Here is a 27743-nt window from a genome sequence, read left to right as displayed (position 1 = left end):
AACTAAATTAACTTTTATACTTTTAAAACTTACATGAGTTAAATTAAAAATAAGAATAAAAACTCGTAATATATTCCAATATTATTATGACTCTTCAATTTAATTTCGTCAAAATAAAAATTAGTTGCAATAGTTTGGTTACTAAGAAATTTGTAATAAAAAGGGAAATATCAAAATACAATCTTTTTTACTTTAATTTTATGATTACATTTACTTTTAATACTTTCTTTAATAAAGTGAATTATGTAAAATATATTAAAATTGAAGAGATTCTGCAAATAATGCATCGATTGCTTGTTTTTTATCACCATTATATCTACGAAGTTCAAAAATTACTTGTTTCCGATGAAATCCAAGTTCTACTATTTCTTCAACAGTAGATTCAGTGAAAGGATCAAAATGACTAACAATTGTATCTAGTGTACCTATACTGGAAGATGGTTGATCTTCATTGTTTCTTGTAATTAATTTATCTAAAACAAATATATTAAATATAATTCTTTATGCAAATTTAATTATATATACTAATTTTTTTAATTTAATATTGTAAATAAAGTATAAAACAAAACAATATGTTTAATAAATATATAAAAACTAAATGTTCTAATTTTACATATTCCAATAATATACACATTTATTTTAGAAATAAAAACATTTAATATAATTACCAAAAATTAAACCACAATTTAAGATATTTGAATACATGATGAAATTACACATTTTAATAACGGTATTAAAATATTAATTATTCTTTATTTTTATATAGAAATTTATACACGAGTAATAGTACTGACTTCAAATTTGTTTGATCGCACGCTATGTATTTGGGATTGTACTTTTAAATAACTGTTGGAAAATGATATAGTTTTTTTGGCTCGAACAGCCAATGCTTCGATATCTTAGTTTGCCGTCCGCTCTAACAGATGCTCGGGAAGGAGTTAAATGGAAGGGTGTGATACAGTAGCCTTGATCTGATCCTGGAATGAGTAGTTCACCATAATTCACCCTCCAATGCGGAAGTACCTGCTTGGTAGTCCGGCCATTTCTTGGTATGAAGGTGATAGCGTCAACGCCCGTCGACTGTAGTACAGGAGGGTTGATGTATCTTCCTTCTGGCCAGTGGATCACTGCAAATATTTGGTCACTAGTTTTTACCGATAAGTAAGAGCTTTCTTCTGACTTGGCTTCCCTACGCGGATAATCCTTTCAAATTGGCTTGTCTACACAGACCGCACTTTGCTGCTGTGTCGTACCTTTGAGGCCTCTGATCCCACCTTTAAGGCCTCTCGCAAAGAGTCCCCTCTCAAGGAGCTTTTGGTCTTAATTTTCCAAGCAGTGTGCGCCGCTTTACGGCGGGATGATTGAATGTGCACACGTCTTTTCCCATTTCCGAAGAAATTAGGCTTAGACAATGACAATATCGAAAAGAGTGTCTCTGGCGACAGCGCCTTCATAAGGAAGGCTTGCTCCTCTCCGGGACTTAGCGATGTGGGGGGGGGGGGTTCTTGGTCAAGCGTCTTCGCTTGGCCTATGCAAGCGACAATATTTGGCGTACTTAACAACAATACATGCATTGTATGGTAACATTCAAGGCGCACGTGCGGCACAGATTGTCGGATGTCGCACGAGCTGGTTTCTTCTTACAATGAATTTTAGGGAATGTTTTTCAACTCGATTTTTTCAAATATTTTAACTCTCAAAATATTCTTGCGTAAACACTCGCCGCGTTTTTGCTGATATTGAACTGATTGGGATCTTTCTCAATCTCGAACAACCTTTCGATATGTTCAATGACATTGCATTTTAATATACGGGATTAATAAAACCTGTAAATTTGCTACTAATATAGTAGCGTTTGTTAGCAATTATGATTTTATTAATATAGCACATAATTGCACGATGTCAACAGTTTCCTAAATAAGTTTGTTGTTAGCTATCAACGTGCTTGTGATTTTTATAATATCATTTATATTATTTATTAATATGCACTTATATACAGTATTGATTTAAATATACACTCTTAATTTTTGTTCATAATCATATAATACAGTTTGTTCGAGATTGGGAGAACATTCTACTTGCCACACTTTCCCACGGTTGTTGGACACTCGAGTAGGTCAGTACATTTGGAAAACACTCGTGGATAGTTTTACTTATTCCCGCATATTAAAAACGTACTCATGATTTTCCGATGCAGTTAAACGATCTTGTTGTTTACTGCCAATAACAGGCATTCTGAAAGAGTATCAGTTAAAAAGTGAAAATAGTTTTATAACCTATTTCTGTTTACAGTAGATGACTATTTCACACGCTTCGTACAGGGGATCAGAAATTTGGATTAATAATGCCAATATCGTGTCGAAAACTAATAAATGTGATATTAATACAATATTGCTATAAGGTTACTTTTTCACATCTGTTACAAATAAATCTACAAAATAGTAATTATTTTTGAGATAGTTTGGTTGCACGAGATGAATACATAGTTAGTAATGTAACGACACTTTTCATTGGCATTTGCTGAGACCAATATGCTATAGTTATACTTTTCCAAAGTTATTAAATATTTTGCAAAAATCATTATTTTTCTTATACTTCCATTGTGAAGTATAAAAAATGATTGTCTAAGAGCTTCAAAAAGTTGCAGTATTTATTTCTTTAAGATCATACTTATTATCGATTATTTAGTTTGTAAAATTATATATTTTTAATTTATGTGTTAAGTTATTTATTTATATGAATAACAATATATAATAATAATCATTCATTTTTAAGAATATTTATACATAAAGTATTTTAATTTATGAAATATTTATAGCCCAATGCCTTCTGTTCGGGATTGAAGCAAATTCCAAGACCGCCGATTGTCGGCATCGTCGGACTTTTAGATCTCAGTTTTCTGTAAACACTTTGGATGAGAATTTTCGTATACTTGTTATGCTTTGGTTTCAAATGGCCCGCAATGTTTATATGGTCGTCGGGTAATAACATCGCCCGGAATTCTCTAAAGTTATTACGCCTTGTTTTTTCTTTCGTCGAATTCTCGAAACATCTAGATTTTTCTTTCTGCGCCTCATGTAATATTCCAGTGCAGCAACAACGGTGCCTTGTTGCCAACTAAGTAAGCCGCCGCGTGAATGTATAAGGCAAGCACGCGGCGTGCCTCGTACTTTTGCTGCGAACGTCTTGCAGTAACACGACTGCAGTAAACCGACCCCAGTGAACCGATTTAACTCTCTACCAGTAGAAGCCATGGTACGGCACTCGGTCTGCCCTCAGCAGGACCACAATGGAACGATCAAGCCTTCGGTTTTCATGCGCGCATTCAAAAGGCTTATAGGCTCATTGTAATTCTACCTCTCATTCACTCTCCTGTTATTACTACTCAGTGTGTTTTAGTATATACTGCGACTACGACACGTGACCGCATGTTCGGCAGCCAACCTAAAGATACATGTGCATTATTAAAAAAAGTCAGGAAGTACAGGAGTGATTTAACAGTGAAGCCATTGGAATCGTAATCAAAAGGAGCACGCCAGCCACACAGCCATTCAACATGCCCAGTCGATAGTTTACAGGGTACATCCCTTTATATTATTTAAACAAACTAATCACCTACGCGCAAATCAAGTTTCATATAAATTCTTTTCAGAGTCGATACAGGTGAAAGAGTATGCTCTCTCGAACTAACAAGTCGAAGAACGTGCATTCACCCGACGACTACGATCGACAGGTGACGCAATATGCTCTCGCAGGCAACAAGCCAAAGACGAAGGTTTGTCATTTATTTTTCTTACGTGTGATTAGTTTTCAACTACTCCCATTCTCACTAGAGGCATAATTAATTACGTACCAATTTCCACCGAGAGTATTTACATTCTACTAAGTATGGTCATTCTCTCTACAAAGCACACTTAATTTCAAACACCATCTTCTCATGCTCATTAATGAGCATGATCGACTACACAGGGTGATCCTCACATCATCAGCATAGCACCGACACTCAAGATCCACATTAATCTCCATAGCATTAACGACATCACCATCGCCCTGAAGAAATAACCTCACTCCAGCAATAGAATATTTCCCTTCTCTCACCTGAAGCAATCAAAACTGCAATATCATAATAATTTACAACAAGAATAAATGATATATTAACACAATAATAATATACTGTACTTAATTTCAGCCCTTCCACTTATTATTTCCACATCAGTGATCATGACGAGAGACTAATCCACTGAACTATTGAATTGGCGGTTCGAGCCATAAAACAAAGCCTTCATGATCGAACGGCTCATTATTTAATGAATATATTATTTGTTCTTTCATTTGAACTATTTATTAGAAAAATAATAAGTATTATAAAAATTAAAAATATCTTTTAATAATTTCCAGTTGTAAATTATATTTATAGTGAAAAATGTTAATATGGTCGTTATTGAAATTTACTATAAGTTGGAAGATACTATAAACAATTATAATATATTTTATATTTTAATGGTTACTAACTTTGAAATAAGATCAATTGTACTGGTCTATGTATTTAAAGGCCAATCTATGCAAAGGAACAGTGTCAATTAATACTTCATTTAACATAAATGCATAATACTAATAATAGGCCTAATTACGATTAAAATCGCGAAAATAAAAGATAGAATCTTATATATAATGATCATTAAATAATGCAATATAATTCCTTGGTAAAATCGTAAATCACTCAAAATTTAATAAGATACTTTTACATATTTTATTGGAACGAAATATTTATAAACATTTTTAATTAGCTACTTACAAATGTATCATCGACATAGCGTTTTATATATTGATCTGTATAATACAGAAAAATCCATAACATATTACAGAAATTAATTTATTATAGTGCATTCTGAGTTTGGTTTTCAATTTTTAATTATCTCTCAACATGAGTTTGATTATATTATAATTTTTATTTTAAAAATAAAACTTATGTAAATATAATTGACTGTTATTATAAACCTTTGCAGTTTCTGTGTATCTGATTTTAAGAGAGATTAAAAAAGTACATTTGAAAATATATTTTATAAATTCAATATTATAATATTATTAAATTACGTACCCTGAGTTTGATATTTATTATCTCTTGAACTGTTTTCAAGAACTCTTTGTAAATTTTCATCTTCTAAAGAATCATGATTATTAATGCTTAATCGTGCACATTCAGGAAGGTCTCCTAAAGAACATAATATTATATAATTATTATTCTGATGTCTGTTTAACTAACTGTTTATATTCAAACAATGAAAAACTATACTTTTTCAGTTAATTTGTTAACACATTATTACAAAAATATCTCATTTCATAACAAAGATTATCTTGTACCTACACATGAAACTTAAAATGTAATAAACTATAAAATTTCAGGCAATCGATAAAAAATATTTATATATATTATATAAATTTTATATGAAGAAATAATTAATATAGTTACCTACGAAGAAAAACAATTGATCTTTATCTAATATTTAATACACTAAATAAATTTAATATATTTTTATCAATTTCTTTTGAAAATTAATTTTATTATTTACTGTTGATAAATTTTTATATCAATAATATGTGATAATTTTCAAACATGTCTTTGGATTTTATTAATTAAACACTAATTTGTTAAGATTTGCTATTATTATTACTTTATTTATTATTTATATTAAATAAAACAAAAAAATTAAAAATTTCTTTTAATTAAATCATTTCTATCTAACCTTCTGTTAAGAAAGGTGTTTCAGATCCTGTGGTGCCAATTCTTAAAACATTGCTTTTGAGGTCGATACAGCACTGATGTCTTTTAAGCATATCTAAACCAAGTAACATATCCATTGGCTGTTCTTTGAGAACACTAAATGAAGTCGTTAAATGATCACCACCAATTTGTATTTGCACCATATGTATACGTCCAATAATTCGTTGAATACCGACACCTTTCGCTACGCCTGACCATCTTGCGTCAACTAATCGCATAATATTACATCTTTCAGCACATACTGAAGACATAATCGTTGTTTGAGCACCTAAATATAAGCAAGTTTTAATAAAATAAAATTAAGGTAATTATTAAGGGAAAAATATAGTAATATATAAAAAAGTGTATTCTCTGATTTTTTTGTTATAAACATCAGATCTATAAAGTTTATAAATTATTAGTACAAATTGGAATAACATTTTTTAATTAAAAGTTTTGCTAAGAAGTAAATAATTATTTTTAAGTGTGATAATTCGTTGACATTCCAATCAACTAATTTAATTACAAAAGTAAATTATGTATTTATAGAAGTACATATAAAAGACAATAATAAGGACAGTTTTTCTTTGCTGTATCGTATGAAGTTTGCTAGACATGATGACGTTTGAAACTTATAAAATTTATTGTTTACTTTATATATATATATATGTATATGGTTTTTCAAAAATGAGTAATCAAAAGATTGTATAAATGAAAGCAGGTAATAAACGCATAAATGTTAAAGATGGCTAATCAATTCTTAATGCTAACACCAAATAGTTAGCTATAATATTGAATTTTCATACAGTTAATAATACAAAAGGACGTTTTATTATAAAAATTAGAGTGAATATAATATTGATAGGTAGTAATAATAAACTTTAATGATTATAACAGTGCATAAATGTAATTATAAAAAGTTACTAACTTAGCCAAGATTTTTGGAAAAAGAAATAGTATTTACAATATATCGAACATACTAAATAAATATATGATTAATGCACCCATTACAACGTAAAATATCTTTCTCAACATTTTATTTCTAAAATAAAAATAAGTTTAAATTAATCAAATCATTATTTCATATATTTTTTTAATTCATATCTTTAGTACTTTGAAAGAACTTTTGTTTTACAATTTTTAATTTGCTCAAAACTTTTTTTTAGTCTTTTAATGCCCAAAGAAACAGTATGGAATAGTAAAATAGTTATCCAAATAATGTTATAAACATCATAATTACAATCAATTCTAAATACAGGATACTTATTTAACAATTAACTATAATTGTTATAATTTAACTATAATTGTTTAATCTGAAAAAACTTTAAATACAATTAGAGATAGTTTAATTTATATATTTAAAGAGGGAATTCTCATTGCATATCGATTTAAATATATTAAAAAATATCTTTAAGTATCCAGTTCTATGAATAGTAGAGTTAAAATTACAATTAAAATTAAAAATATTTAACATATATAAAAAATTACGAATTAATATTTTGTTAATATTATATATAAATAGTCCTTCAGTTGTTTTTAGTTGATATCTGTTTTTTCGTTGATTGAAAAAAACGAACTTTTTGATTCTGTTAATTCTTTTGCATTATTTTATTTTTTCATTTAATTTTAGATCAGATATTAAAAATATTTTATTGTCGATATATAAATAGTAAATGAAATGCTTCTTAAGTTACAATACATAAATAAGAGAATGAAGGAAATTAATTTTCAAGACTTAACCTTTTCAAAATTTTTAAAGATGCTTTTTTTTATTCTTTTTCTCAATTATCAACATTCAATGTTTTTTGGAAGTGAATTAATTAAAAATTTGCAAAAAGGATCATATTAAATATAATGCAACTATTTTTTTCATTTTCACTATATTTATGAATTGATATTACAAAACCTTTTATTTGTTCAATGTGTATTAGGAACTAATGTACAGTTCGTTTTATCTGTATTAGATGATCTATTCACCAGTGAAATGAATGTTCTAACAGTATAATAAGTCCTTAATAGGATATAATAGGAATAGACATTTTTTACTTGTGCATATTCAGTATAATTTAATGTGGATTAAAAGATATAATTAACCTTAGAAATCCGTAAATTTTTTATGAATCCATATTTATTCATATTATATCTATTGTTCAGGATTGGAACACTTCAAGACCTCGGAATTTTACAATCCTTCTGGCTCTCGAATATTCTAAATCTTGGGTTTCAAACACCCTGCAATGTTTATTTGGTCTCCGTATAGCAACCTCAGTTGGAATTCTCCTACCTTCAAAAACTTTGCATTTCCGGAGTTCTCGAAACTTCTACAGCTATATTCTCGAACGCCCGCAAATTCATCTAGTCTCTGTATAGCAACATCTATTTAATGTTGTCATCTGCATAAATTGTCGAGTAGATATATAAAGCAATTACGCGACGAGGTTCGCTCTCTTAGTGAAGACGCCATGGCACAGATCACGGTCTGTCTTGGCAGGACCGGCATGGAACAGTCGCTATCTCTCAGCAGAGCCGCTATGGAACGAACACGCCTTTAGTTTTGTGCGTGTATTCAACAGGCTTCAACAGGCGTTCAATGTAATTAAGTCATTCAGCCAGAGTTTACAGCAATAAGTTAGTCAATCAGTAACGCTAAACAGTGAAGCTATTCTAAGTAATACAATTCTGAAGTACGCAACAATTAACAAGCAGTCATAAGTACTGACTGCATTACAATAACGTATACGACGACAAGAAGTGCAACATCAAGGCATTCATCACAGGTTAAGGCAAGGCAGCTGCATCACTATGAGTACCACTAGCATCTAATACAGAACTAGCATAAGGCCAATGAGGCCCTATGAGAGGTTATCAAGCACAAACGCAATGAGGCCCTATAAGAGTGCATCTAGCTAAAGCCAACAAGGCTCTATAAGAGTGCATATAGCACAAAGTAACGCGCTATGAATCTATCTAGCACAAGGCCAAGAAGGCCTTTCCAGAGAGGAGACCTCAACAAGTTATCATCACGTGGCACTACACGAAAAACTACCAGAGATTTACGACCTCTTACTTCTCAGTGTAATAATTTACCACAAAGCCCAGAGGATCCGGAGACTTGCAACCTCCTACCTCTATATGTAGTGCATGCTAACGCCAGGGGCAACCACAACGGAACTGCAAGATCTCAATGATTCTCACTACCAATTTAGAATTATTATTGTGTAGATTGTAATGTGTTACGGATTACAGCAGTTTTAAGCGGAACACAAAGTGGGAGAGGTATGAGCGCGCAAACATTTGTTTTGTAAATATTGGACAACGGACTCAAAGAATGCTTTTAGTCGAAAAACTTGGATATACGACCATAATTCCGAGAAGTAATAACAAATGAACCCTACAAAGCTATGCCCTATTGACGTCACGACAAATAGCGACATAGTAACAGCCATCAATGCGCTATCGGCGCATCGAGTTTGTCCGAGAATATTTAAGGAGCTGCACATGCAGTGATTCCTTCTTCTAGTAACAAGCACTCACCACGACAGGACCGCCACTCTACACTCGCGGTTTACGGCCGCATGTAAGCAACGCCGACGCTCGTTCTTACATCTTACCTCTACACAGCGGTTTACGCCCACATCGAGCACACGAACGTGCACCAATACCACCACTACATTTGAGCTCACGGACACAAGCAGTAACGTCACACGGACGTTCTTCCACCACTCCGTACACTACGCTCACCCCACGCCGGCTGCTAAGACGGTACTAAGTTGCTGCCCCTACCATCACGAGTCTCCCACTATACTACTCAACCCAAACCTATCAAGAATACACGTACAGACTTATCGCCACCAACATTAATGAAGAAACACTCATCTATTCATTCTATCATACACTCATTTCAACATTCATAGATTATTAACTATTCACTATTTATTATATTTAATAAAAGGAAAGACTATAACCATTAAAGGCAGTATTGAATAATTGCACTGCCCCTAACACTTGCAAGCAAGCATCCACCCAATATCATAAGGAGGTTTTTAGTCTGATCACAGACATAATGTAAAGGCAATAAACAACATGAAAAGCAAATGTGTAAGTTGCACTTGCCAACAGTTTTTTCTCCCACCAAGCAACTATTGGGTCTAACCCAATCATCTTAGTCCTTCGACCGCCGAATGAATGGAATTCTAAACATATATATTGATATTTATATTGATATTTATATATATATATATATATATATATATTGATATTTATATTGATATTTATATTGATATTTATATTTGAAAAACTATAATATTTTACGATAGATATCAATTATACATTGAAAACTTATGGTACTATTGTAAAAAATGATGAAATATGCATTGTCATTTCATAACAATCCTATATAATTTTATAAGTTGTGTACCTGAATCTATAAATGCTTTAACTGGGTAGCCATTAACTTTGCAGTTAATATACAACATTACCACCGTACCGAAGGTTTCTGGATTATATTCCATAGCTGCTTCCATATTAGCTTCAATATTTTTTCTTCGAATTTCTTCAGCTATTAATTTTTGAGCTTCTGTATCAAATGGATCTGCATTCATCATTTTTAATCGTTGTGATTGTCTCTCTTCTCTAATTTTTACCTGTTCTTTAAGTACTTCAGAAAATGTCACTGTAAATAAAAATATTTGTATTAATAAATTCGAATATATTCGTTATTTACATGATTATATCTTAATTTACCAAGACTGCCTGATAAAAGGGCTTCTGCTAAACGAGGATTATTTTGTTTTAGAACAGATAATTGATCTGGATTAGCTAAAAACATATCTTTAATCATGGCGGGATCATCTTCATTTTTTTGGAAAGTTAATCCGTGACTAGTACTGGTTCCACTTTGTATTTGTAACTGACTTGTTAATGTACAAGGAACTTTAATTGAACTAAAATCTAATAGTGGAAAATCTGAAATATTAATTTTAATGATTTGTATAATAATTTCATTAAATAAATTTTGAAATACTCAAAATTATAATAAACTTTTTTTTCAATTATACGGTTTCAATTTATTTTATAAAATTTCCTTCATTTTAAAAGTTTCATAATTTCTTTGTGAATTTAATTATACTAAGTGGTTAGAAATAGATATTTATAGATTCGTATTTCTCATAAATATAGTATCACTATTTGAAACCTACAAATACATCGGGGCAAGACCAAAATATTTGATTTTCGATCGTGTAAACTTACAGGTTAATTGAGTAATTGCGGGATAAATAATTCTCAAACTAAATTGTACCTACATTACGATACGTATACTAGTCTTTATATTTAACAACTTTCTATTTAAAACAAGTATGCAAATTCCATCGACTGAATTATTAAATACCTAAATCTTCATTTCCATATCCGTATATATTCCTTATTTTTAACCATTTGAATAACAGAAGAATATGTCAATTATCTATTATATGTGTTCATGAATTGGCAGTTCGAGCCATAAAACAAACCCTTAATGATCGAACAATAAGTTATATATTTAAATAATAATAAATCTGTTATTTTTCTTAGAAACATTATAAAAAAAAATATTTTAAAATATTACATATGAAGGAAATTCAAATTTTCATAAATGTTTGAATAAAAATCATTTCATCATTCAACGAATATCTTATGCAACTGAGTTTCACATACGAAATCCATACGAAATGTTTGACATATATTTATGGATCTGAATTATTGGACTGAATAATGTGAAACTGCATTTTTTTTTATCTTTGATACATTTAATTTCTAATATTATTACATATACTGATTTTAACAAGTTAATGTTTAAACGTAGCGGTATTGTTATACTGCAAAAATTCTGTTAATACGTGTTCGGAATTCCAGTCACACTGAGGTCGTGAGACCAAGATGATTGGATTCGACCATACCCACTATTTTACTGGTGACAAAGTGTGAATGTGTGACAGGGTAATACTTCAACTCAGTAATTAACATAATTGGTTTTCGTGACATTTATTTCGATTTGTATTATAAAAATGTAAATGCGATTCACCGATGGTAGTCAGAATTGTTTAGACCGTACCATTTCTTATTGATAATTGCGTGGAAGTAAGCTATTCACTCAATTAACTGCCCTTGTAGCTGGTGTCTTTGCGATCGTATAGTGGCTATCGCGGCTGGTGCATTCGCACCATCAGTGCCGTACGCTTTTGCGCTTTCAATACATGACTTCTCCTTCAATTAAATTTACAGAAATTCATTGCCTTACCTAATTCTGCGATGACTGCGTTGGTGTGCACTTCTTATTTAATATTCACTCTTGTAATGCAATCAGCATTCTTGACTGTTTAACTATGGCGCACTTAAATTGTTATAAATGATTGTGGCTTCACTGTTGATTTACTAGCTTATTGTTGCTGTGTAGAGTAATAATTGATAACTGATTGATTGAGAAACTTACAGTGACCCTATAAGCCTGTTGAATACGCGAATGAAACTGAAGGCTTAGTCGTTCCGTGGCGGCTTTGTTGAGGTATATCGATTATTCCATGGCGTTCCAGACCGTGATCCGTGCCATGGCGTCTTCACTAAGAGAGCGAACTTGTCGCGTGCGTCCTTTAAATATGCGTACGGAAGATTACTTAGCTGGCAACAATGCATAAGTGTTGCCATGCCGAAAGGGTTGCATGACGTCAGAGTCCAAGGCTTAGCACGTTCGAGAATTGTAGGAAAACAAGGCTCTACAAATTTTATAAAATTCAAACGACGTTACTATACGGAAACTAGATAAAGATTACAGGACGTTCGCAAGCAAAGGTTTAAAATCATTGAGAAATTTCGGAGTCAATATTTATGATCTTGCGACCTATAACGATTACAAATTTAGGAAAATTAAATGTCTCGTTAAGTGCTCCAATCCTGAACAATACGTTTATTTAAACATCCGAGCCAATTTTATAATTTAAATGCTACTGTAGTTATATCCATCACAATATTTTGGATATATTATAAGGTTTTATTCTTAAATTTATATATGCGTATAAAACAGATATAATATTTAGAATAAATATATTCAATGATATTTTATGATTCATAAATATGCATCTGTTCGAAATTGTAAGAACCTTTCCCAAGTCGTTCAACATCTGGCAAACCCAAGTTATTAGGCGTCTGGAAAACCCAGATCATTAGACATCTAGAAATAGTTGTTACACCCAAAAATTAACAATCTAACGGACACAATCGCATTCACCGTTGTCAAGTCTAGCCATACAGTACCTTGGATAGGCAAGCGAGGGCGCTTCAATCACGGCTCCATGTTGACGGAAAACCCATAAGTAGGCTGCTCTCTCTGAATGAAGACGCCGCAGTCAGAGGCGCTCTGATTGAAGACGTCAAGGAAGTAGGCGTTCTTTAAGTGGATGCCATGGTAAGCGGAATGCATTTAAGGGAGACGACCACAAGACTCACTAACTCAAACTGGTGTTGTCAAAGGAGAAGGAAGAAGGAAGCTCCCTCGGCAGAGTCGGCAGTTAAGTCTTTTTGTGCCACCGCATAGAAGTTCAAGGTACCATAGCCACCTTTCTCTGGGTAGACTTCAAGGATTCAGTGCCAAAGCACACTTTCTCAAGGAAGAGACCACAATCAAGTTACCATCACGTGACACTACAAGAAGAGATTCAAGAGATTTACGACCTCTTACTCCTCAGTGTAATAACTTACTATCAACCACAATACGTCAAAAGGATCCGGAGATTTATAACCTCCTACCTCTGCATGTAGTACATGCTAACGCCACGTGGCAACCAGCATGGAATATAATACAAGATTTAATACAAGAAAATAGAAGATTTCAACGATTCTCATCACTAACTTAGAATCATTATAGTGTAGTTTGTAAAGTAAATCGCAATAAACAGCACGAACAGCAGATGTGTTAAATATTGTATTAATGCGCTACCCCTTCTACTTGCTCACAATTTTTGTCCCACCAGGCAACTGATGGTTTTAGTCTAATTCTAAACAACAGCAGAACCAGGTGCTACAGATGTAGATAATTAGTATATTTATAATATAATTATACACTTAGAAAAAAAGTATAAATTGAAAATATCTATTTCTAAATATTTAGTTAAAATTTAATTAAGTGTAGTTGTAAGTTTAAAATGTAAGAAACAGTTATAGAAAGTAACACAATTTAAGTAAAGCTATTTGAAATATAATATATTAGATTTTTAATTAGATATTACATCAAATTCAATAATTTGAATGAAAATTATTTAAATATTGGTTCTTTTAAAAAATAAAACGAAGTTAAGTGTTTATTCGAAAAAAGTTTGAACGATAACACAAAAAAAAACAGAAAGGTGAATAAAAAGGTATATTTACGATTCCACTTTAAAATACGTATGTTATATTATATATTTAAGAAAACTATTTTTTAATTTATATTAGATGATAATAAAATAATATTCTTACAACAAATTAATATATGTATATATATATATACAAACCTTGTTTTACAGTGCATGCTTCTTCATTAATATTTTGACGAATACGTTGCAGAATTACTACATCTTCATCTCGAATACCATGTTGCCGAAGAGACATTTTCTGATCTAGAAGGGGATGTCCACGAAATAATATAGCAATTTCATATGCAGGAATTTTACTCTCATTTTCACACAAAGTTATAAAATTCTCAAGTTCTAAATCTTCATTCACATCAAGAATAAAAATTTCATCAGTTAATGTTGTAACTGTCACCTTCATACTGAAACTTAAATTATAATAAATATACTATTAATATATTAACAAATTTTTAATTAAGAGATTGTCGATATTGCATTAAATAATATTAAATACTGCCTGTTTTCATAATATGCTAAAGCAGTTTTTCCTTTTATTTTTTATAATTTGACTAATTGATTAGGCTTAAGATTTGTATACTTATCGTACATACATGCACATATGTAATTCTAAAGTATAGCTCACATTTTACTGTTGACATTTGTCTGACTTAAAATAATTTTCTTTCCTTCACATACTATAAATCTTTTATATCTCTCCATTCACTCATAAATTCTAACAATACTTTTATAGTAATATGATTTAAAATAATTAATTCCCTGAATTTTCACTCAATATTCAAAATAATTTATACTAAATTTTTGTATTATATATTTTATTATCTTTTACAATTTATTATTCATGCATTTTATTAGCGCTCGTTTTCACTAAACACAACTCGTTTGCCTACGTGTTTGTACCAATTAGGAATTAAACTATATTGAGTTTATGATAGTTTTTACCATTATTCATTTTACATTTTTATCAACATACACCAGATTAGTTGGATGCCGGAGAAAGAATAAAAATCATCCGTGATATATACATACTTGAATTTAATAATTTACCTTTTCTTAGAATAAAAAAAAATTTAATTTTTATTACATTTTTCAAAATTTTTAAAAAATATACTCAAAAAATGTATTGTGTAATCCTTCAGTATTTCAAAATTAATCAAAAAGTAGCTCTATGTACATCTTTTAATAAATATATTAATTACATAACAAAATTTTCAATAAACTCTTAATTAATGAATTTAATAGTTTACACAATGCACTACTTCATTTCAACTGTATGAAGACACTCTCCGAGACTTGTTATGGTTTTATATTAATAATTATTCTATAATGGAACTATTCTAATAATTATTTTTTACAATCTTACTTCGATTTTAAGTTACAAATATGAGTAATAATACTATTTTAGGATCACAAAATTTTTATTTATCTCATATATTGTAATAGATAATTAAATAAATTTTTTTAAATGTTGAATACAGATTTGCTTCTAGAGTGTGAAACATTTGTGCGCCTTTACTCACAATTAGCTATGTTATACATGGTCTCATTTTCAGACGCGACTTATTGTTAGTGAATTCCTAAATTCATAATAAAGAATGGTAAATTCCTTTTCGTATATTTATTTTATATTTGCCTCTCTTCTTTCTTAAAGTCTATGATATTTTACTTTTTTCATTCAATGTTTTTCCACGGATTGTAACATTGTCTGGGCTGTCAGCTTGCTTTATTCACTACAAATTTCGGTTCATATTCATATACATTTTCTTGTGATCTATTGTGCGTGATTTGTCTTGTCACGCTAAAATAAAAAATTTAATAATTTTGTTAATCTGTAATATCAAATTCATGATATAATATATGTAATGACTAACACGAAAGTACTGTAATCATTTGCTGTAGTAAATTTATATCTTAAATTAGATCAGTATTACAAATAATTAGATATTTTTTTATTACTGATATATTGCCCATATTTGAATAAGTCAATGAAATGAAATGAAAAATGAAATTAATGTAAAGTTTATAAAAAATAAACATTGATTTAAAGATTTTTTTAATTAACAAACAAAAATTTTTATGAAATATTTTATGTGTAGTTAATTTTTTTTTTGTAATTGTAAAATCACTGTAATATTACATCGACAGTAATAACTCACGAATATTTAAAACGTAAAATACGATTTTGTCACAAAAATTAATTAATTAAATTTTTAATGTAAATAATTTATATTGAATTTTTTCCCTAAATTATTTCGAATTTTATATTGGTTAAACAGCAAAAGTAAAGGAAACATTTTAAGAAATTACTAGAAATATATATAAAATAAAAAAATTTATCTTAAAATATAAATTTTCAGAAGAGTATTTGTTTAAAATGGCGTAATAATTATTTTATAATATAAATTTATTTGTAAAGTATATTAATAATTATGTCAAATAATAAATATTATTTCTGTATGAATATAGATGACATAATAGGTCAAGATATATTAAAGTAAAAATAAATTGAAATATTAAGAAATATATAAAGAATGTACTGAATATTTTGGATGAAATTGTATTATTTAAAAAATACAATACAATTTGTTCATACATTAAATTAAAAGGACACTATAACAATTAATAAAATATGCTACACAATTTCTTCATTTCTAAATTTTAATTTATTAAGTCATTTTTGTTTGTTTCGTAAATTAATATTTTATAAACTATCAATATCATTACTTTTTAAATTACAAAAAAATAAATTTCTGAAAATTCTTTTGAGCTATCTAAAATTAATTATTATTAAATTCTTACAATATTTTGGTGTAAACTTCTTAATTTATATTGATTAACACGCACCTTTGATATTATATAATTTTTTAAATGATAACTATGTTATACATAGTCTTAACGTATCATGAATCTTTGTTTAAAATTGTTTCTAATGTTCGAGTATATTGTAATATTTTACTTTGTTGCTATATGTCTGCTCACAATATCGAAATTACATAATTGCTCTCTAACTTACGTTTAAAAATGTAATATTTAATATTTTGAAACGATAATAAAAAATATACATAATGAAATTTATTATATATCTTTTTTTTTATCTTATCAATATCTTTCTTTCGATATATTTCTTTCAATATCTTTTTTTCATTATCAAAATGATCAAAATAGTATATTAAAATAATATATCAAAATATAATTTTACAAAGAAATTATTTTAATAACTATTTTAAAATATTTAAAAATTTTATATATTATAATTAATATTTTGTAATTAATTCTTTCCTCTTTAAAAATATAAAATTTCCAATGTAACTTTCATAAAACATAAATTTATGACTGTAAACTTAATTATATTAAAACTAGTATAATTCCTATAACTAATGTGTGTTTTCTAAATTAAAGTATTACATGAAGAAATGATTTTATTTATGATATAATTTTTTTAGTAACACAATACAGATATTGGTTTAAAATTCAAAGCAAAAGTGGTAATCATGTTAATAATTACAATTTTGATTTAGTTTAAATTTAGCAAAAAAAATTTTATCTCATTTGTAAATTTGAAATAATACAAGATGTGCCTATTTCTACATACTTGTATTTTTTGAAGGTTTCACTTTATTATTTTATAATAATTCCTAGAATGGATTTTGAATTAGGTGATTCACAGAATAAATTATTATAAATGATTATTAGTGGTCATTTGTTTAAATTTATTAAAATAGGATATGGAATTTTATGGTTGAAATTGATGCAAGATAATTATATATGAATATGGAAGAATTTATACTTTTATTTACGAATTTATGAATAGTTGAAATATAAATTTCTTATGTAATTTTCAGATAATCATACAAAAGCAATATTTATTTTCAATAATCTTAAAAATATTTTGAAAGTTAATGTTTCTAGTTCCAATAAAGTATAAAATTTTTCAAAACTTTAAATTTTAAAGGTCAGAATATTTGCTTAAATATTTTAATTGCAATATTTATTATCTATATATTAATTGTTGAATACGGTACTTTAATTTTTAAAATGTTACATTTTTATATGAATTTCTGTATAAAAGAAATTCTAACATTAGTTAGAATATTACTTTTGACAAATTTTGATAATAAAATAATGTCTTTTTATTGAAACAATTAAAATTTAAACATCTATTATATTTAAATAAAACAATTTATCCCTTTCAAAATAGTTATTTTTATTTAACAATGTATTATTTGCATATCATAAATGTTTATATACTAACTTGACCTAAAAAATAACTTAAATTTTAATTTTTCTATCTAATTTACATTTTTAAATAAATTGTAAAAAAAAATTTTATAAATAAAAATCAAATATTGAAATAATAAAATGTTAAACTAAATATTTTCTAATGTTATAAAAACTATACATACTTGAATGAATTTCATATTATTAAGGAATAAATAACGTAAAAACAATAAGCAATACAGTTTGAATCACATTAAAAATAATTTACAATTTTATTTGAAATATGAAAATTAAAAATTCAATAAAAAAACCAACCACATATTAATGAATAATAATTGTATTAATAAATTAAACAGATTTTTTTATAAATTTTGACAAATAAATGAAATATAACAAATAATTAAATTTTTATAAACAAATTCAACCAAATTAAAATTAAATAAATATATTAAAAAATGAAGTTAAGATATCGATAATGTAATATTATATATTTATTATATAAAAAAAGCAATGTATTTTTTAATAAATACAAATAATTTATATATATACAGAACATGTTAAAACTTTTACTTTTTATTAATTTCTTAAAAACATTTTATAACCTATAATATTGATAACATTCTGAAGATAATTTAATTTAAAAAATATTAGCTGCTATTAATAAAATAATGTAATTATAAATAAAACAATGTAATCACCTGTAATTCTGCTGATGATATAAACAATAAGTAACATAAAAATAATTTACTCAAGATAAATTGAAAAGTTTCGATATCATACATGAACATCTATTCTCAATAAATTAGTCATTGATATATATTCAATAGAAAGAATACGCAGAGCTGCACGAGCGAGGGTTTTTATCCGTATACATAATATACATCATTATTTAAACTATTTTAAAATAATTTTATACAAAAATGAAACAAATATTTAACATATTCTAAACAAATGTTAGATTACCGTATTAAAAACCTTCATTGATTAAATAGCATTGTAAAATTAAATTTTTTAAATATTTTCATAATTTGATTTTAATTTTAAAATAATTACTGCAGTAGACGACAATTCAACAATAACTTTAATAGTAAAAGCAAAATTGTTTATTACAAAGGTTAAGCTTTAAACTGCATACTTAAATTTATTATCATTAAATTTTTAATTTTGAAATGGTGAAAGAATAAAGTATCACTAATTTACACACTGTTATTAACTTTCACAATTTTTATGTGAATCATAGAATCATTTTTATGTGAAGCATGTGCATCATTTTCATCACTATAAATTTGAAATATTTTAAAAATAATGAGTAAATTGTAATGTACTTGGCAATTTTTTATAGAGTTATTGTTAATTATAAATATAGTATATTTATTTCCCCATTATTGACGTAATTATTGACGATTGAACTATTATTTCATATAATTACATAGAAAATAATAATAAATTAATTGTAATAGCTGTAAATTTGTAAATAAATATCAATAGTTCATATATTTTCAATACTTATAAATTTATAGATAATATAAATTACTAGAATTGAAATCCTCTTTTTGCTATAATATAATTGAAATTGCATAAAATTTTGTTGTATAAATATATGAAGAATACTTTTAATAAATATCTGTCTATCTGTATTATATTTTTCGAAACTGTTTGATTTCCTGGTTCGAACTGCCACTATGTCGATAGCTTTATAATAATTTTTCGCCCGCCCTAGCGTATGCTTGGGAAGAAGTTAAGTGGAATGGCTGTACAAATATACAGTGTGTGCAGACTTCGTTAACCTATGGTTTATTAACAATTAGATTATTGATAAGCTGAATTCACTCTCGTAGGAGAGTGGGAACTCTGTTCCTTCGCTATGATGCAGTTTCTCCTTGGCAATGGTGACGATATTATTGCTAATATTGTAAGGATCAGCAATGAATTGTGAAATAATTGTGAAATGCTATTAGCAATGCTAGTCGTTGCTAATGTAAAGATTAGCAAAGAATTGTGCACACTCCTTGAAGGTAAGTGTGACGAGTGAAATGCTATTCTTACTCACAGAGAGTACTTCGAAACCATGCTTCTTCTAGTCGTATATTTTCTTTTAATTCAGTCAGCACCCTTGACTGTACGTATAAAGATACTCACTTCCTTCTGTAATGCCGTCACTAAGAGAGAATGTTCCTGAGTAACCAGCTCATAACTGAGTAGCACCTGTCTCGTTGTGCGCTTGCCTTAAATATCCATGCGGCAGCTTTGTTAGCTGATAACAATAGATGCCATTGTGCATTTGTTTTTCCAGACCTCCAACGACCGTTGGAAAATTACCCAGGTAATGATGGTCGTAGGAATTTTCCCTGACATGATAGCCATTGGGATTTTTCCAGAAATAATAACATTCGAGAGATTCTTACAATATCGAATCCATATAAATAAATTTCATAGGAGGCTCTTATATTACATATTAGATTTGTACAGTTTATATTTAGAAAAGGAATCTGTTATAACAGAATATGACAATTCCATTAACTAATGTAATATTAAAAAGAATTGATAGAAATAAAAAATAATAATAATTACACTATATTAATATAAATTATACAATATTTATAATGTAATATTTGCTACAGATCTCATTAAAATATAATCTACAAAGAATTTGGGAATGATCGTTGTTCGGAAAATAATCCGCCAATTTGACTAGTCAGCCAAACGTGCAATAATTAACGTAGAACAATAAAACCCACTAGATGTTATGTGGGGTTGCCGGGCAAGTAAAGGGTGAATGCACTGATTAATAATTAACACATGTCTTTATTATTTCTATTTATTTGAATTGATTTACAAAAGGGTGAATTACAGACGAACTTTATATTTCTTGATAATCTTGTGGTGTTGAAATATATTTACTATGAATGAAGCAGGTTATAATCTATTGAATATTATCGCTAAGAGGTTATCATGATTGTAGTGCTCTGATCGAACACTGGAATGCTATTGTGTTTATCTTAACGCGTGTATAGTTGCCTCTAAATATCGGTCGTAAGAGAGCCGAGATGGAGGTTATGCGAAGCTGTGCGCCATCTGTGGCTGGAACAACTTGCAGTTGGAGGGATTGAGAAGCCAATGTGGCGTTTATAGCTGGTCTTGTTCAAGAGTATGTCCGGGAAGCTTCCGTAGTTGGACTTTAATCCGTCCGTCTTCTACATAAGCCGAGAAATCAAGAATGAGTACTAGCTGTAAGGACTTACTTGCAGTGTATCGTGATTTTCCAGTCTCTCTTCGATGGCTTGTTATTACGTTCCCTTGCAATGTTGCAACCCTTCAGTTCTTCCTTGTCTCCAAGTGAGACCACAAGTGGTCAGGTCCCACGCAATTCAGTCTTGATGAGATCAATTCAACTGTACACTAATTCACAATAGTGGAAAGAACTTATTATTAAAACTCAGCTAGCTAAACGACTCATCTCTCCGGTCCTCCTCCGTGAGAGTAGGTCGTGACTTATCCTTCAACTGTAAGAAGTATTTGGAAAGAGTAAGTGAGGGTCATTACGTAGTCCCTTCCTAAATGGTTTACTGATCCCGCTCCACTTGGGATCCCTTCTTCCTTTATTAATTAACCAATCAGAGGTTGATCTTGGGTCGCACAATAGATTATGCACGCCTTCATTTCCACTTCCTTCCGGGCTCAGTTCCGAATTTGCTAATTGGGAAAGTGTCGGAAGGTGGCGAGCCTTTTCCATTGGTCACCTCTCTTTGGTTGCCTCATCCCTCTCTGGGACTTGGCTAGAAGAAGGGTCCGCTTGGGCGTGGTCAATTTTCCAATACGATCGACCAGATGTGGCATAGCCAAGAACAATGCAAGCATTGTCTTAAAGGCCGAGTGCGCACGTATGATCATTGCATGTTGTCGCACGTACGGGTTTTGGGTTGCAGTAAATATTTGTACTCAATGCTATACGCATATCTGATATTCGTTCTGAATCTACTTTGGGGTTCTCCCGGCAGTAAACCCATTAGGTTCTACTGCACTGGGAGTATAAGCACGTTCCGCTAGAATTTTCCAGATGTTTTATGACATTAGTACAAATAATTATGAGCAGGAAAGTATTGAAGGCTTAAATACAATTTTCATGACATTACTTGTCAGATATTTTATTGCCTTAATGAACGGAGTCTCTTCTTCTCAAACAGGGATGACGATGATGACGATGATGACGATGATGACGATGATGACGATGATGACGATGATGACGATGATGACGATGATGACGATGATGACGATGATGACGATGATGACGATGATGACGATGATGACGATGATGACGATGATGACGATGATGACGATGATGACGATGATGACGATGATTATAATAATGTTTATAATTATAATAATAATAACAGTAAAAATAGTTATAATAATGGTAAAACGATTTTTTAGGATGATGAGCCACCGGAAATCACGTATTGCGTGGTGGAGCAAACGGGTACACTCACGCTTCAAGCGATGACCCCGACGCTGCCGATGCCTGCCGAGGAAGAGCTCAATAAGATGTTCCTGGAGCTCGTTGACGAGCTCGACCTAACACAGACTAACCGCCAGGCCGTCCTTGCTCTGCCTGCCAATAAAAAGTGGCAGATCTATTGTTCACGCAAGGGCAACGGAACCCTTGAGAATGGAGGTCTTAGGACGACTGATCTTAGCGGCGATCCCGAGGATTACATAAACCGCGTTAAGTCCATAACCAGCGTAAGTGGTTAGCCGATGATAAAGAATTGAAAGGAACACCTTTCTCGAAGCCGAGCTTTATAATTCTTTAATTTTAATTACGAAGCGCGAGGTTCTTCTTCAAACAAACCTTTAAATTAATTGATTTATTAAGAAAGTCTCCTACCAGCCTATAACAGCGACTGTTTTACACTTGATTAATGTTAACAATGCTTTTTAATTTACGTCCATTTACAAAATACGAAATAAAATTAAAAATCTTGTTAGAAACACGAGGCTTGGTTGGTATTTTTTTTTCCCCCTCTATGCTTTAAAGCATATTTATTTAATTGTCCATTTACAGGATCCAAATACCGATGAAGCTGAAGAAGTTGCTAATCAAATGCGTCACGTTGAAGCTTTGAAAACTGCTCTGCGAACGCAACCACACAGTTTTGTCACAAGGTTTATCGAATTAGATGGCTTAAATTCACTTCTTCGAGTGTTGGAAACCATGGATGTCGAGACAGCAAATAGTAATCTTCACACAAGCCTTATTGGCTGTTTAAAGGCACTAATGAACAATTCTGTGAGTATATCATCAAATTTTAATCAATTGCAAATATAATTCAATCCAATCGATTGTACGCGCGCACATGCACGCGCGCGCTTATCTTTTCCATTAATTAAATGATAATATTGAAATTAACAATAAGTCTTATATTCGCCTTATAAAATAAATTATTTCATAATACTCGTTATTATACTTGGATGTTGATTTTATTTTACTTATTAAGAATCGCAAGAAGCATAATTATTTGCAGAAATATTTATCAATATAAGATAAATATGTATCCAAGTATAGATAGGAGGACATTGATTTTCTTTAAATATTTGCAGAATGGCAGAGCTCATGTCCTGGCCCATCCTACAGCTATCAATACGATATCTCAGTCGCTAGCAACTGAAAATATCAAGACAAAGATCGCTGTACTGGAAATTCTCGGCGCCGTGTGCCTTGTCCCTGGTGGGCATCGTAAGGTCCTCGAAGCAATGCTCTACTTCCAGCAATACTATTCGGAGCGAACGCGCTTTCAATCAATTATCAATGATTTGGATAAAAATTTCGGCATCTATAAGGACAATCTGTCCCTCAAAACTGCAATCATGTCTTTTATTAACGCGGTATTAAATTATGGCCCTGGTCAGGTGACGCTAGAGTTTAGGCTGCACCTAAGGTACGAGTTATTGATGCTGGGAATTCAGCCAATTATCGAAAAATTGAGAAAGTACGAGAACGAAACATTGGATCGACATCTGGATTTTTTCGATATGGTGAGAAACGAGGACGAGAAGGAGCTTGCGAGAAAATTTGAAAAGGAACATGTAGACACGAAAAGTGCAACAGCCATGTTTGATCTATTAAGGCGAAAGCTCAGCCATACCGCAGCATATCCACACCTATTAAGTTTGCTTGAGCACTGCATGTTATTACCATGTAAGTATGCTCTTATTTTACACAGTGTACGTTAAGTGTATTAATTACATTTTCTCCCACGACCGGAAATCCTGACGATTTGTTGTATTTTCTTTATATTGCAAGTATAAAGAAAAATGTTTAAAATGGGATTTAAATTATAAATTCGAAATTAACAATAACGCGAAACGGATATTTGCATTTTGGTATTTCATATTATCTTATATGCTAGACTATTGTTACATTGATAGATTTGATCTTTTAAGGTAAATGTTAATGAACTGCGAAAAAGAATAAAAATAAAAATAAAAAACAAATAATGCGATGACATTTTTTTTTTGTTATTTTAAAATAAAATTTTTAAACAATTATATTTCAAGATTTATTGTTTTCTTTACTCTATAACAATCTCATGTATAAATGTGACCATATATAGATAATATATATATATATATATATATATATATATATTATCTATATATGGTCACATTTATACATGAGATTGTTATAGAGTAAAGAAAACAATAAATCTTGAAATATAATTGTTTAAAAATTTTATTTTAAAATAACAAAAAAAAAATGTCATCGCATTATTTGTTTTTTATTTTTATTTTTATTCTTTTTCGCAGTTCATTAACATTTACCTTAAAAGATCAAATCTATCAATGTAACAATAGTCTAGCATATAAGATAATATGAAATACCAAAATGCAAATATCCGTTTCGCGTTATTGTTAATTTCGAATTTATAATTTAAATCCCATTTTAAACATTTTTCTTTATACTTGCAATATAAAGAAAATACAACAAATCGTCAGGATTTCCGGTCGTGGGAGAAAATGTAATTAATACACTTAACGTACACTGTGTAAAATAAGAGCAGTCTTTGCCAATAAAACGTTTGACAAAACAACATCGTAAATTTGTCATTTTAGATTTCGAAAATTTCTTGCTGACAACGATCAAGCAATAATGTCATAAAACATCTGGAAAAACAAGATAATAAACTCGGGAAAACCCAACGTATTAGGCATCTGTACGGATTCGCTCCGCTCGGTAACTTCATTCAAAACGGTATGTACTGCCCCCTCTTCTACCTGTCAACAAGCTGTCATAGTGTCTCCAGATGCGTCAGAAGCAACGAGAGCTCTTCTTGTCGTGAAGACCAAGAGACGACTATGCCTTTAATTAACTATGAAGCCACAAGAGGCGCTGCCCCCTTGCCCTGTAAGTGAGGATCACTCTGATTAGACAGAAAATAAGGGATGGGATTCAAGTGAAGTACATGACCAGCAAATGTATTCAAGAAGCACATGTTCAATATTTAAACACTCTCGATACAGTACTTATTCAGCTAAGAAGTGAAAGTCCCTTTTAACGTAGTTCAAGACAACGGTTGTTGCAAGTCCTAAATGACAGGAGACATATTCCCTATTCGAAGTCCGAAAACAAGTGTCCAGTGGCAGTCCTCGTCAAGAAGGACGTGGATAATCCCTATAATGAGTTTACTATTAGTCTTCGTAAGTAGTATCAACTACCATAATCAATTAACATTTAAGATTCAGAGTTTAAGTCATCGACAAGCATCATAAGGAATTGAGGCTCTTTTCAGATAGACAGTGCGGAATAATTCAAAAATTGTCGCCAAGTTCGCGCAAGCTGATGCGAGTCTTGCCGGTCTATCCTGACATAAGTTCAATGTCTGACGCTTATGAATCTACTCAGCGTGCCATTCAACGCTCATACCAGACGCAACACGTAGCAGTATCCTTCACGAGGTAAAAGCCTTTCAAGCTCTTACTTCCAACTGAATAACTATTGCAGTACGCTACTACCCGAGTGTATTTTCAATTAACAACAGTTACATGTGTCGCGCTACATTACAACTATAACCTCAATTACGCACGTGCTCACACGAACAGCGCTGAGTGTCGACGAATGAAACTTCGCACAATTCTGCGCTCATATTCGAACCATAACGCTGTGTTCGGGATTGACGCAGTTTCTACGAATTTTAGACAAAGTGCGTCATACACGCTGTACGGCGCACGGCACGCATGCTCGGGCGAATGTTTATAAACATCGAAACATCATTCTGCATTAGATGAGTGTACGTTTGCCATAGCAAACGCATTAATCCACCTCAAGAGTTTCAATAATTGATAATAATAATACTAGTCAACGTCCTGTAATCGGATAAGTAACAGAATAAACAGCATATACACCAGACATTCATATTGAATTATTATAATATCCCTTCTACTTTGACCTTTCATCGCTATCACACAACATCCGTGATCTCTGAGTTGTCAACGGCATCAATTTGTGTCCTTCGAACCGATCTTGGTAAAACAAGTTGGAACGGCAAATACATTTTGTACAATTAGCAATATCTATTTCAAAATATTAAATTTTAATTTCAATAATGCAATAAACAAATTTCAAAATAAAATAATTTGATTGAAATAATATAATTAAAATTTCAAAATCTTATTTATAATCTTATCATAATAACATCGCCTGGAATTCTCTAAAATTATTACGCCTTTTTTTTTGTCGAATTCTCGAAACTTCTAGATGTTTCTATCTGCACCACATATAGGATCAATTGAAAGCAGAATACAAAAGTGGGAGAGGTATGAGCGCGCGAACAGTTGTTTATAAACACTAGCCAACGAACTCAAAAAATGTTTCTACGCAGAAATCTCCAATAGCTCATCGAAGAGCTCACAATCCAGTCTTGTCTCATTTTAGCGTAATAACAATTACGTAGTCAACAGGACGAGCTCACTATTCAGTCTTCAAGCTACAGTCATCACTCACTGTAGTTATACACGTACGTAATACTCAAGCAGTAAGCAATCTAACATTATCAAGAGTGAACATTATCGAATCATACTACACACATTAACGGATCGTACCTAAGATACTAAGATAGCAGTAAAACGGTCCCCCTTTAGAAAGCTTTGGTACGACAGCGGCAGCACTTACACACCGACACTAAAGCAGGAGCGACCCAATCTCACTTAGGCGACTTCGATACGACAGCGGTGGCTCTGACGCATACTACTACAGCGTCACTTCTCGGAAGGGAAGGAATCACTCCTCACATCACGGAGAGTATACACACTCTCCTCAACACGTTAACCAATTCAAGAAACTTCCCCAAATTATTCGCTCACACCAACATTCATACATTTTATTATCATTA

At 30.5% G+C, this 27743-nt stretch overlaps 2 protein-coding genes across 5 annotated transcripts; one reads left to right on the top strand and one right to left on the bottom strand.

Moving 5' to 3' along the window:
- Positions 1-212: 212 nt before the first annotated feature.
- rngo (DNA damage inducible 1 homolog rngo) lies at positions 213-19190 on the bottom strand. Of its 4 annotated transcripts, none has more exons than XM_011497726.1 (8): positions 19056-19190; positions 15660-15937; positions 14284-14549; positions 10505-10726; positions 10179-10433; positions 5745-6050; positions 5099-5212; positions 213-473 (listed from the first exon to the last, which is right to left on the bottom strand). In XM_011497726.1, the coding sequence occupies exons 3-8, from the start codon at positions 14540-14542 to the stop codon at positions 256-258; spliced, it is 1374 nt and encodes a 457-aa protein (XP_011496028.1). In that variant the 5' UTR covers positions 14543-14549; positions 15660-15937; positions 19056-19190; the 3' UTR covers positions 213-255. The 4 variants fall into 4 exon arrangements, with proteins under 4 accessions (XP_011496028.1, XP_011496029.1, XP_011496030.1 ...); XM_011497727.1 differs by having other exon boundaries at positions 14284-14543; XM_011497728.1 differs by lacking the exon at positions 15660-15937.
- Positions 19191-22789: 3599 nt separating this feature from the next.
- Positions 22790-24602, top strand: LOC105360734 (disheveled-associated activator of morphogenesis 1-like). Its single transcript, XM_011497725.1, has 3 exons — positions 22790-23097; positions 23420-23644; positions 23956-24602. The coding sequence occupies exons 1-3, from the start codon at positions 22855-22857 to the stop codon at positions 24586-24588; spliced, it is 1101 nt and encodes a 366-aa protein (XP_011496027.1). The 5' UTR covers positions 22790-22854; the 3' UTR covers positions 24589-24602.
- The last annotated feature ends 3141 nt before the right edge of the window (positions 24603-27743 follow it).

The sequence above is a fragment of the Ceratosolen solmsi genome, unplaced genomic scaffold (genome assembly GCF_000503995.2).
Source record: "Ceratosolen solmsi marchali unplaced genomic scaffold, CerSol_1.0 scaffold47, whole genome shotgun sequence".
NCBI classification, from domain to species: domain Eukaryota; kingdom Metazoa; phylum Arthropoda; class Insecta; order Hymenoptera; family Agaonidae; genus Ceratosolen; species Ceratosolen solmsi.
The sequence above is the reverse complement of the archived record's forward strand: the minus strand, read 5'-3'. Positions and strand labels throughout refer to the sequence as shown.

Excerpts from the sequence above, each read along its gene's own strand:
- rngo (XM_011497726.1), bottom strand. The coding sequence starts at position 14,542 with ATGAAGGTGACAGTTACAACATTAACTGATGAAATTTTTATTCTTGAT. Across the intron at positions 10,727-14,283 it reads AGCATGCACTGTAAAACAAG|ATTTTCCACTATTAGATTTT; the intron begins GTTTGTATATAT and ends TTAATATTTCAG. Across the intron at positions 474-5,098 it reads TAATAAATATCAAACTCAGG|ATAAATTAATTACAAGAAAC; the intron begins GTACGTAATTTA and ends TATTTGTTTTAG.
- LOC105360734 (XM_011497725.1), top strand. The coding sequence starts at position 22,855 with ATGACCCCGACGCTGCCGATGCCTGCCGAGGAAGAGCTCAATAAGATG. Across the intron at positions 23,098-23,419 it reads GCGTTAAGTCCATAACCAGC|GATCCAAATACCGATGAAGC; the intron begins GTAAGTGGTTAG and ends GTCCATTTACAG. Across the intron at positions 23,645-23,955 it reads AGGCACTAATGAACAATTCT|AATGGCAGAGCTCATGTCCT; the intron begins GTGAGTATATCA and ends AAATATTTGCAG.